The 12,140-nt window shown below is 34.8% G+C and overlaps 1 protein-coding gene across 1 annotated transcript; it reads right to left on the bottom strand.

Annotated features, from left to right (window-relative positions):
* Nucleotides 1-10,523: 10,523 nt before the first annotated feature.
* Nucleotides 10,524-11,518, bottom strand: LOC145643082 (putative B3 domain-containing protein Os03g0621600). The gene is made up of 3 exons (XM_081694246.1): nucleotides 11,474-11,518; nucleotides 11,116-11,340; nucleotides 10,524-10,781 (listed from the first exon to the last, which is right to left on the bottom strand). The coding sequence occupies exons 1-3, from the start codon at nucleotides 11,516-11,518 to the stop codon at nucleotides 10,524-10,526; spliced, it is 528 nt and encodes a 175-aa protein (XP_081550372.1).
* Nucleotides 11,519-12,140: the final 622 nt, after the last annotated feature.

Raw genomic sequence — 12,140 nt, 5'->3', positions numbered from 1 at the left:
AATAAAATGTGAAAGAAGATTTAGATGGAGGGATATGAAGAATTAGGAATAGAATGTACCCCCCAACTCAAATGACGGAAAGATCGACTCATGCATGGACCTACGACATGGTCATGGTGACGTGTACTCAAAGTGTGTGCTAAGATTAGTGAGTGTAGATGACATGTTAAGGCTCGTGTCATGACCATGTGGCTAGACTATGTGACTAGACTCAAGCAAAGACTAAGTTAAGACTTCACGTATATGCATTAAACTGGATAGACTGTGATATTTTAGTCATAACTTTTGATCTGCGACTCTGATTGGGATGAAACCAACGCCAAATTAAAGATAAAACTCGGGGCTACAGATCCATAGGTTGTACGACTCGTAGTTCTTTCTAGAACTCCAGCTATGACCAAAAAAATTTGACGTTTGTGCAGTATACGGGAATAAAAATCCGGGTTGACTTAAAGGAACTTTGACTCGATTTTATGTTTATTTATTAGCTCAAATTAATTAATTAATTAATTAAACAAAGTCCTTTTGTCATTAATCAGTTTATTTAGTCTTAACACAAGTCAAACAAACGGTTAGGAAAAATCACATAGAGTATGCACAACAAATAATGCACAATTAGTCAAGTAGGCACAATATGATGCAATGAGTTTGCAACCTAACCATGGCTCTAGTTCTCTAAAGTTTGGGATATGATTTAGTCAAATAGGGTCCATGGTTAATTGTCCAGATGCACCGCGTAGAAGCCTAACCGTGAAGGGTTAACGCGTGTGGATAGCACACCGCAAGTTTTTAGAAAAAACTCGCTTCCATGGTTTGGTGAATTCAACATCTCAAATGTACCCTTTGTTGCCAGGAGCGTTCAATCGGGTAGATAGAGCATGAATTCCCAGAGGGTTATGTCCATATGTAGAACACATATGGGTTTCAGAAAAATGAGAAAAAATTCAATCAGGAAGTAGGATCGAGCAAACAATACGAAAAACCGGTCGAAATTAGAACGCATATTTCTGGCTCGGTATTGGGGGAAATTGGCGCCAGCAAACAGAGACTGGCGCCAACTTTTAACTGTAGCGTCTGGCGCCAATACTGGCGTCTGGCGCTACGGCAAAAAGTGTGGCGCCAAGCTCTGGCCCCTGACGCTACTTCCCACATGCCTCAGCAGCTTTCTGTGCTCAATAAAATCGTCCAGTTTCGCGCGGTGTTATTTCAGTCCTAGTTGTGAAAGACGTTTCTCAAATTTCCTACGTGTAAAATCCTATGTTTTTGACTCATTACGGATGGTCTTTCCAATGAGAACCTTTTTATGCATATGCCACAATGTTAATAAAAATTACGCACATGAAATACTTAGAACTTTTCGAGTCTCATCCACTCATTCTAAATCATTGCCGAAACAAATTCAGGAATTAAAATAGAAATCCTCCCCAGTGGAGTCGCCAAAAACTGTGGGGAATAGTTTCAAGCCTTTAAAATTCCACTAGCTTGAACCCCACTGTGATCATACACTAAAGTACGGTGGCGTCCAAAAGGGAAGAAGATAGAGCAAAAGAGTCGCCAACAAGTTTTTAAGGAACTTGTAAACCGTTCACGAGGTGAAGGTTACACCCCTTAACGATCCAAGAGATCGTCAACTCCATAAGGTCATGAACCAAATAAGGGTTCGGGGATGATGGTACAAATCCAACCTAAAAGAGATTGAACCTGCCCTAATAATAGGCCTCTACTTTATTCTGCTCGTATTCATGTGCGCTTTCTGACTAACATACAATCAATAGGATTAACCCTAAACCTGTTTAATCTATGTTGGTTGAATTTAATGCACAAATAAACTATTATTGGCGATCACTTGAATTATAATCAAAATTAACCCTAACAAGATTATTAATTATCTTATTAAGCGTGATTGTAAATACAAATTCCCTTTAAACATACATAAAAGGTGATCAAGCAATAAAGAATATATATAATATATATCAAGCAACATAATAAATACTAAACATCATTAATAATAATAATCATATCATAATCATAATCATCATAATCATGTTAAAGCACAGCAAGATCCTAGGCATGATACTAACAAGATTAATAACAAACCCTAGCATGTCACTAAACAATAAAAATCAAATCTTTAGCCCTAACATGATACTAACAATCATAAATATTAGGAAGAGAATAAAAGGCATCATAGCAATCATATTTGATATTAAAATTAACCTAGACATGATACTAGGAATATCATAATAAAAATATAAACATTATTTCTACATCATAATATCAATTAATCAATTAAAGTACTTACTTGGATGCCTCGTACCTCTTTCTAATTACAAAATACACACGTTAGTAACTTCAAGGAAAAATAATAATCAAAACAATTAATTTAAATAATTGAAAGAGAGATTTGGGACCAAACCCTCAGAAATTAAAACCTTTCACGTCTAGGGCGAAGGCAACTTCGAATATGGCTAAGTGTTTCAAGATCTTGTGAATGCGGAATTTTGTATGAAAAAAGCAAGAAAGAAAGAATGCTAAAAGATTAATGTTATTGAGAATTGATGAAAGATGATGAATAAAAAGAATTGGATGAATTAGATGAATAAGGAGAATTGGTGAATGTTGATTGATAGATAGATGAATTAAGAGAATTAATGAATGGTCATTGATGATGAAAACGGAGTTTTTGATACGATATTTATAAAGAAAATCAGCCAAAAAAGATAATTTATCAAAACAGAGTCTGAAGATCACAGAAACATCTTGGCGCCAGCCCTGGCTCATTGGCGCCAGGAACATTCGCTAGCGCCAGGCGCCAATGGCTGGTGTCTGGCGCCAATCCTGGTTCCAGGCGCCAAGGCCTGGGGTTGGACGCCAAACCGGCTTTTAACACGTTTTCGAAACTATGATAATTTTACCGTACTGGAAGATAAAATAATATAATTTCAGTCGAAAATGCTATTTGATCTAATTAAAACTCTAAAGAATCCTAATTGAATTAAGAATGATAAGACCTTCTAGAATGTTCTAGAAGACCAAAACCATTCCTAATGAATGATAAATCATATTAGGCCCTCCCCTAGATCATTGGGCCGTACTTAAAACTCAAACCGGGCCCAGTTTAGTAAATTGACCATAACTTCCTCAATATTCATCGGAATTGGGCTTATAATATATCGTTGGAAAGGTCTTTGCAAGCCCTATCCAACTACACCACTATTGGACCCTTATCATGGACCAACCAAACTGGATTGGCTGTTTTCTTAAAATAAAGTTTTCAAAAACAGAGAGAAGAGAAAAGAAAAGAAATAAAACTTTCCGCAACACTAGACCTTTCCACACTTTCGTTTCATTCGATTATGATCCGACGTGAAAGGAACTCATCACTGGGTTTGGTTTTGGGGAGACACAAATGGGTGTCTACAGGTATGCTTCGACGCAACATACCTAACAAATGAGTATGAGTTCCCATTTGCGAACTTTGTTGGTGTGAACCACCATGAGCAATCGTTGTTGTTGGGATGTGCTCTTGTTTCTCATGAAGACTGCGATACTTTTCGGTGGATATTTCAGCAGTGGCTAGCTTGTATGAACAACAAAGCTCCTAGTGCCATTTTGACTGACCAAGCGGTAGCTATGCGAAGGCCCCTAGCTGAAGTCATGCCAAACACGATTCATCGTTGGTGCATATGGCATATAATGAGCAAGATCCCTGACAAACTTGGCAAGTGCGCACGGTAAGTGGCTTATGCAATTATTAGTTCATATTAGGTGTTGTCTGACTTCAATGAGTACAATAATCTGTTGTATGAATTCAATATAAGTTAATTAATTTTTTTTTTGTTTTATTTTTTTTGTGAAGAGGAGTCTCATCTATTAGGCCTTAACAGGCTTCAGAATAAGAGTTAGATAATTATTGATCAATATAAGTTTAATGATATATGAACTGTTGTGAGTACAATATAAGTTTAATGATATATGAACTGTTGTGAGTACAATATAAGTTTAATGATATATGAACTGTTGTGAGTACAATATAAGTTTAATGATATATGATCTGTTGTGACTGATGCTGGCTAATATTTGGCCTTCAAATCTGATGTAATAGTTTAATTATATGCCAAGTTGGGTGCAGGATAAAAATATATGAACTATTAGAGCCAGAGTAAATTTTTTCTGTTATTTTTTTGTGAAGGGGAGTCTGATCTATTAGGAATTTAGAGCAGATATATATACAGTAGCAAAATGATCAGGAGGCTTGGTGGTATACAGAAGATTGCTGCTAAACACATGTGCTGTTTTGTTAAATATAATTTGCTTGCATTTGTGTTTTTTTTCAAGATGTTATAGTTTAAGACCATAGTTTTTTAAGACATTGTATATATTGTGATGGTAAATTAATTTTTGTCTAGGTACCAAGACTTTGTCAACCCCCTGAAAGAGGTGGTGTATGAGAGTTTTGATCCCGAGGAGTTCAATACCCGATGGGCTGAGTTCATAGCGGAGTATAACTTGGAGGACAATGAATGGCTGCATAGCCTCCAAAAGGAGAGTCATATGTGGGTGCCTGCGTACATGAAGGAATATTTCTGGACTGGTATGAAGACCACACAAAGGATGGAGAGCATCAATCGGTTTTTTGATGGCTACGTAAACCGCAAAACTAAACTCCACGAGTTTCCCCAGAAATATGACATGGCCTTAACTCAACGCGTGTCAGATGAAGTGAGTGCAGATGAGGGTTGCTCGAAGTACCTAAGGAGGTTGGTTAGTGGCTTCAAAGTCGAAATTTTTTTCCAAAAGTTATACACAGACAACAAGTTTCAAGAAGTTCAAACGGAGTGTTCGAGATTGATGTATTGCAGCCTCCGAGGAAAGGAGGTTTTGTCTGAAAACCTTATTCAGTATTTGCTGATCGATCGTGTATGGATAGTACCTCCAGGTGCTAGTGAGGAGGTCATTACAGATAGGCGAAGGCTTTACCAAGTTACTTATTATCCTATGACTAAGGAGGTTCAATGTGTTTGCAGAAAGTTTGAGACAAGTGGCATACTTTGCAAACACTGTATTAGAATTCTTGACGAAAACGAGGTTGAAGATCTGCCACAAAAGTACATTTTAGACCGTTGGCGGAAGGATGTACCCCGTAAGCACACTAGGGTCAAGGTGTCCTACCATGATCCGAGCGACACAGAGAATGTGCAGAGATTCAACAGAATCATGGAAATGTTCGAGCCCATCTGTGACACTGTTGCCATGCTCAATGATCAAACAGTCCAAATTGTAATTGAAGCATTATCAAAGCTTCAAAAAGTTGTTAATGATTGTATGGACAAGAAGAGTCAGGAACATGTTCCTGTAGTTAGCACACTTTCATCACTCGCTGAAGAAGACAGAACGTTTTCATCAGTCTCAGTTCATGCTGATCCTATAGACCCATGTCCATCTGCCATGGTGCCTGTTATAAAGGACCCTATAATTAAGAAAAGGAAAAGGGGCAGGCCTAAGGGTTCAAGGCACAAATCGTTAGCTGAAACTGGCTACAAGAAACCCAAGAAGAACAAGAAGCCTAGCCCAGTAAGATTTATGCTTTTATTGTCATTAATTTTTATTTATGGAATAAGTTGACTTAGATATCATATAGGATGCAGGAAATGGTGCTGAGGAGGGTGAAGAGGATGCAGGAAATGGTGCTGAGGAAGGTGAAGAGGATGCGAATGAGGAGGATGAACATGCACCGACTGCAGGAACAATTAAGGTAAAGGCAAAGGGAAAGGGAAAGGAAGAACAATGTAAGGGCAAGGGAAAGGGCAAACCAATCAAGGGAAAGGCAGAACAAGGTAAGGGTAAGGGAAAGGGCAAACCAATCAAGGGCAAGGCAGGAACAGTTAAGGGAAAGGGGAAGGGCAATGCCGAACCAGATAAGGGAAAGGGAAAGAGAAAGGGCACGGGCAAGGGCAATGCTGAACCTGTAAGTTTATACAGTCATTTATGTGATTCCAATTAAATTATTTTTTATATCATATTTAACACATCACTCACAGGTGGTGAAGCATAAGGTGGTGAAACAGAAAAGGCTTGTGGAACTAATGGCCAACGGGGCGTGACTTGTAAGTTTGGATACTACATCAACCGGAAGGCATACGTATTCCCGGGAGGCGAACAAGTTTGCTGATGTGCATTCGTGCATTTATCATATTTAACAAAAACCTAATGTCTGATCTATTATGAGTTGAGTCTTATGTGTTGAATCTAATGTATGAACATGATTTGAATCTAGGATTTATAATATCACACTTGAGGCTCAAAACACAGGCATACTTGCTAATCAGGCTATTAACATTACCAAAGATTGAAAATATAAGCAACTCCTTCTTGTACAACAGTATATGTACAAAACCAAAATATTGGAGTAGTGAAAAAAGCAAAAAAATTAAAAAAAAAATGGGGGATGGGAAATGCGGCTGCTGGGATTCGAACCTCGAACCAAATATAGTGCATATAGAATGTAAACCAATTGAGACAGTCATCGACCGTGATATAATTAGAAAACAAATATTATATATAGTATGGAACTATTGCTTTTGCACTCTCATTCTCATTTGCATAATTTAATTAATATTTTAATTGAAAATAAAAAGGGTGTATTCCTACGCAAGGGAGGTTATATAAGACTTCACAAATAACTTTACTTTTGTAGATTTAATTATAGAACAAACTTTTCAATAAACATGCCACCAAAATCTAATACACGAACAAGCAACCTTTCATGTCTAATCATATTCTGCCACCCCTTTCAACCAATAAACCCCAAAGTCCAAAACAAATATTAGAGTAGTGAAAAAAGCAAAAAAAAAAAAAAAGGGGGGGGGGGGGATGGGAAATGCGGCTGCTGGGAATCGAACCTAGAACCAAATATAGTGTGTAGGTAGAATGTAAACCAATTGAGACAGTCATCGACCGTGATATAATTAGGAAACAAATATTATATATAGTACGGAACTATTGCTTTGCTCTCTCATTCTCATTTGCATAATGTAATTAATATATTAATTGAAAAAAAAATAACGTGTATTCCTACACAAGGGCCAAGGGGGGTTATATAAGACTTCACAAATAACTTTACTTTTGTAGATTTAATTATAGAACAAACTTTTCAATAAACATGCCACCAAAATCTAATACATGAACAAGCAACCTTTCATGTCTAATCATATTCTGCCACCCCTTTTAACCAATAAACCCAAAAGTCCAAAACAAATATTGGAGTAGTGAAAAAAGCAAAAAAAAAAAAAAAAAAAAAAAATGGGGGATGGGAAATGCGACTGCTGGGAATCGAACCTAGAACCAAATATAGTGTGTAGGTAAAATGTAAACCAATTGAGACAGTCATCGACCGTGGTATAATTATGAAACAAATATTATATATAGTATGAAACTACTGCTTTGCACTCTCATTCTCATTTGCATAATGTAATTAATATATTAATTTTAAAAAAATAACGTGTATTCCTACACAAGGGCCAAGGGGGGTTATATAAGACTTCACAAATAACTTTACTTTTGTAGATTTAATTATAGAACAAACTTTTCAATAAACATGCCACCAAAATCTAATACATGAACAAGCAACCTTTCATGTCTAATCATATTCTGCCACCCCTTTCAACCAATAAACCCAAAAGTCCAAAACAAATACTGGAGTAGTGAAAAAAAAAAAAAAAAAAAAAAAAAAAAAATGGGGGATGGGAAATGCGGCTGCTGGGAATCGAACCTAGAACCAAATATAGTGTGTAGGTAGAATGTAAACCAATTGAGACAGTCATCGACCGTGATATAATTAGGAAACAAATATTATATATAGTATGAAACTACTGCTTTGCACTCTCATTTTTGGCGCAAAAAAAAGAGGGAATGAAAGAGGGAGTTGAAAGGGTATGTATGATATCATCCCCATGATCAAATAACTTCCACTCCCACTCTCTATAAATCTAACTTCCATTATTTATTTCAATTTCCCCTTAAATTTGCTCTCCATTTTTACATAACTTCTCTCTATTATTCCCAATTTCTTAATTTCTTTCTCTATTAATCCAAAAATGGTTAAACAAAACAAGGGCAAACAACCAATGGTTCTGTCAGAGCACGATCAACCCAAATACTCTGAATTGCAATTCCTTGAGTTGAGGAAGAAAATGATAAGAGATCAATTGGCTGACTACCAGTTAATGTGCAAATCCCTGCAGTCTGAAATGGATGATGTTGATACGGCCATATCTAAAATTCACAAAGATAAGGCAGAGGCCAATGAAGCACTGACAGAAAAGGAATAGGGCACAAGGGGTAGGAAGAGACCCACGAAGGGGGCAAAGTCGAAGGCTATGAAAAGGGTTTTTGGTGGGGCTGGTGATGGGCAAGCAACAGTGGGTGTTGCTACTGGGCAGGGACCCGCTGTTGCAGGAGGAGTGCAACCGGTTGGGAACAGGCGGAGGCCGAGGCAGTGGACAGTGAGGCAGAGGAGATCCACAAGCCCGACGGAGGTAGTTCCCCACGCTCCATATCATGTCCGTGATCACTGGTCTCCGGAGGTTTCTAGAGATGAATCTGGTGCTTACGGTCACTCTGCTTCTACCATCGAAAAGTTTGACTAGTTTGTACAATTATGCTCAATGTTTAATGTTTAATGCTTAGTGTTTTAAGTTTATTTGATGTTTTATGTGTGTAGTTTGAACAATGAAGTAGTAATTAGTATATATCTTATTGTTGCATGTCTGTTTTATGTTTTATGTGTTGAACAATTAAGTAGATATTGTGGAACAATTAAGTAGTAATTACTAGGTATGTTATTGTTGCATGTCTAATTTATGTTTTATGTGTTGAACTATTAATTAGTAATAAGTAGATATTGTGAGTAATAAGTACATATTTTATTGTTTTATGGTTGTGAGTAACAATTACGAGTTCTAGCTTATAATTTGCAATTTTGGAATTAGGAATTAGGAATACATAAAGATTTTAAGATTTTAAAGCTTAATAATTTGCAATTTTGTTACTTATAATTTGCAAGAAATTTCATTAGGAATACATAAAGATTTTAAGATTTTAAAGCTTAATAATTTGTTACTCCGTATTTTAATTTGGGTTTTGCTATACATAAATATAAAAAACAACAATTTAATATAATTAATGCACTTTTTCATATTCCAATGGAATCTAATATTATAATTAAATTAAACAACTGATTTACTTAATGTAGTGTTATTAATAGGATAGATTTTCATAACACTACATTTAATAACACTTCCTAAACTACTTTTTTTTTGGAAAATAAACAATTCTACTCCGTAGCTAATATCCTACCATCGTGTACAAAAAAAGAAAAAAAGTCGTCAAATAAGTTAGGCCAAATTTCATTAGGAATACATAAAGATTTTAAGATTTTAAAGCTTAATAATTTGTTACTCCCTCCGTTTCATAATGTTAGTCCCATATAGAATCAATCACGTGAAATAAGAAAAGAAATATATTAGGAATGTAACATTAAAGTACAACATAATTAATAATAAGTTTAACTTTTTTAATTTTTATTAGGAAAACATAACTCAAAATTGCATAATTTAAGGTAAAAATTTCCTTACTTAGAGTCATGTCATCAATCCACAACTTATTAATTCCAAAATAAATCAACTTATAAATGAAATATATTCAATATGGGTATATCTTTTTGAAACGCCCAAAAATAGTATGTGGGACTAACATTATGAAACGGATGAAGTATTTTAATTTGGGTTTTGCAAAACATAAATATAAAAACAACATTTTCATATAATTAATGCACTTTTTCATATTCCAATGGAATCTAATATTATAATTGAATTAAACAATTGATTTACTTAATGTAGTTTTATTAATAGGATAGATTTTCATAACACTACATTTAATAACACTTCCTAAACTACTTTTTTTAGGAAAATAAACAATTCTACTCCGTAGCTAATATCCTACCATCGTGTACAAAAAAAGAAAACAAAAACAGTCGTCAAATAAGTTAGGCCAAATTTCATGTTCTCGTATGGATGTTTTTCAATTAGGCTATATTCGTCCAATTTCAAGTGCATGCATTTTTATTGAGTCATATTGTAAGAGAATAAACTATGTAATTAATCCTTATATATAGCCCTATAGCATTGGATCTTTTACCAAAATGGCTATTTTGACAAAAGTATTTACCAAAACGGCTAATTATAAAATTTAATTCCTAAACTAGCTAATGTTATATTATTTATTTTTAATATTCCTTTGAACCCGTTCGGTTCATTTTATTTTTTATTTGGTTTTAATTAAAGAGAATTAGTTTTTTTTTTAATGTTACAATGTTACAATTAACAATCAACAGAATATACATGCATAAACAAAAAAAAAAAAAAAAAAAAATTGATCCAAAATCAACAAAAGAAAAAAAAAAACAACTGAAACTGCATTCAATCATAATAAAGCCAACAATACAGTTGATCATATTTAGTGGCTCACACTAAGACAAGATCTACACCAATCACTGCAGGCTGTCCTTCTTGAAACTTAATCAATGCACCTTCTTCTACCTGAACGTTGTACCGATCAGTAAATTCCCTAACACCACTTAGTTCACACTTGGTAATGAGACCATCCTTCTTCACAACTTTCAGCTTCGCAGCGATTTGCTCATCATCAGAGTTTTGAAGCAGCACATTAGTTGAATCACCACAGTTGCTTAACCATTTGTTAGCAAAGTCAACAGAAACATTCTGCAATAATTGAACCGGAATAAGTACAAATATTTTATCAGGTAAAAAAAGTGTAATAGTTATTAGCAGCACATACAATTACTCCTTTCTTAAGGTAAGCTGCAGTGAAAATGAACTTGAAATGTGGCTCAGAACAGGAACGTGCAAGGTCATCAATCCATTCATTTGTTTCGATTATATTTTTTGAGCTACCATGGTAAGCAGGTCTGCGTCCTGGCCTCTTACTCGAGCTTGAGCCAGGTCCTGGCCTCTTACTCGAGCTCGAGCCACCAGTGCTCTTTGCAGTTTCAGATCTTTATGATTTCTTGCTTCCTGATCGCCTTAAAATCTTTACCAAGAAACAGCTATTCCCTCTATATGTAAACTTTAGACCATCGCCAACCATGATCTCATTTTCTTCAACAAAATCAACCCAACCACCTGCTAAGATAGTCATCCAACCATCTCTGTCTTCTTCATGTGCCATTGTAGCTTCCCACACTCTGCCATACTGTTGTAGTTGCAAGTCAACCCCTTTATCACCATCATTCAAGATATTCTTAAATTCATCAGGAATACGCTGTAAATTAATACACATTAGCAAAATACCAGCTCAAAATATAAGCAACAACCAAACATACACATGTTAGAAAGTAATCTCACCATAACACATAACTACAACAATAATAAAGCAATAATTATATGTTTCATACCAGCTTATCTTTGTGATGAACTTCATAACAAATGGTAAATGTCATCGTAGTATTTGCCATTCAATATTCTGAACAATTTACTAAGATTTTTATTTATACTTGGCTTTTTCGCACAATTCAGTAGCTAATCTGCAGGATAGGAGAATTATGCTATATATATATATATATATATATATATATATATATATATATATATATAACATATATAACAAAGCTATTGTCAAAATTATGTAGTATATTAATTGCAATTAAATATTACTTTGACAAGAAAAGACTTGAACAATCAGATTTTTCGGTAACTGAAAGAATCTTTAATTTCAATATTCCTTCCCAATGGTCATACCAACCATAATTACAAGTCAAGAAAATTCAAAGATGGCATAATGATCAACCCAAATAAAATAATAAGTACCAATGTTATTCAATCATCATTTAGTAAGCTAACCACAATACATCAGTTACATACCTAATAATAAGTACCAATGTTATTCAATCATCATTGAGTGAGCTGAATCGATGATAGTGATTTTGTCTAATTAAATCAGCCAAATGTTTTTTTTTTTTTTCTAAATTTATCTTCAAAATAAACTTCCATATAACTACTTATAATCCTTTTATTGATCCGTTTTTTCAAATTTTAGTATTCACTTGTTTATTTTAAATTTTT

The sequence above is a fragment of the Chenopodium album genome, chromosome 8 (assembly GCF_948465745.1).
Source record: "Chenopodium album chromosome 8, dcCheAlbu1.1, whole genome shotgun sequence".
Lineage (NCBI taxonomy): Eukaryota > Viridiplantae > Streptophyta > Magnoliopsida > Caryophyllales > Amaranthaceae > Chenopodium > Chenopodium album.
This window is presented reverse-complemented; position numbering and strand designations above follow the sequence as displayed.

What these genes read in the sequence shown, in the direction of transcription:
- LOC145643082 (XM_081694246.1), bottom strand. Translation starts at nt 11,518, where the DNA reads ATGACATTTACCATTTGTTATGAAGTTCATCACAAAGATAAGCTG. An exon ending in TTCATCACAAAGATAAGCTG is followed by an intron (nt 11,341 to 11,473) that starts GTATGAAACATA and finishes ATTAATTTACAG; the next exon opens with CGTATTCCTGATGAATTTAA. An exon ending in GAGGGAATAGCTGTTTCTTG is followed by an intron (nt 10,782 to 11,115) that starts GTAAAGATTTTA and finishes CAATTATTGCAG; the next exon opens with AATGTTTCTGTTGACTTTGC.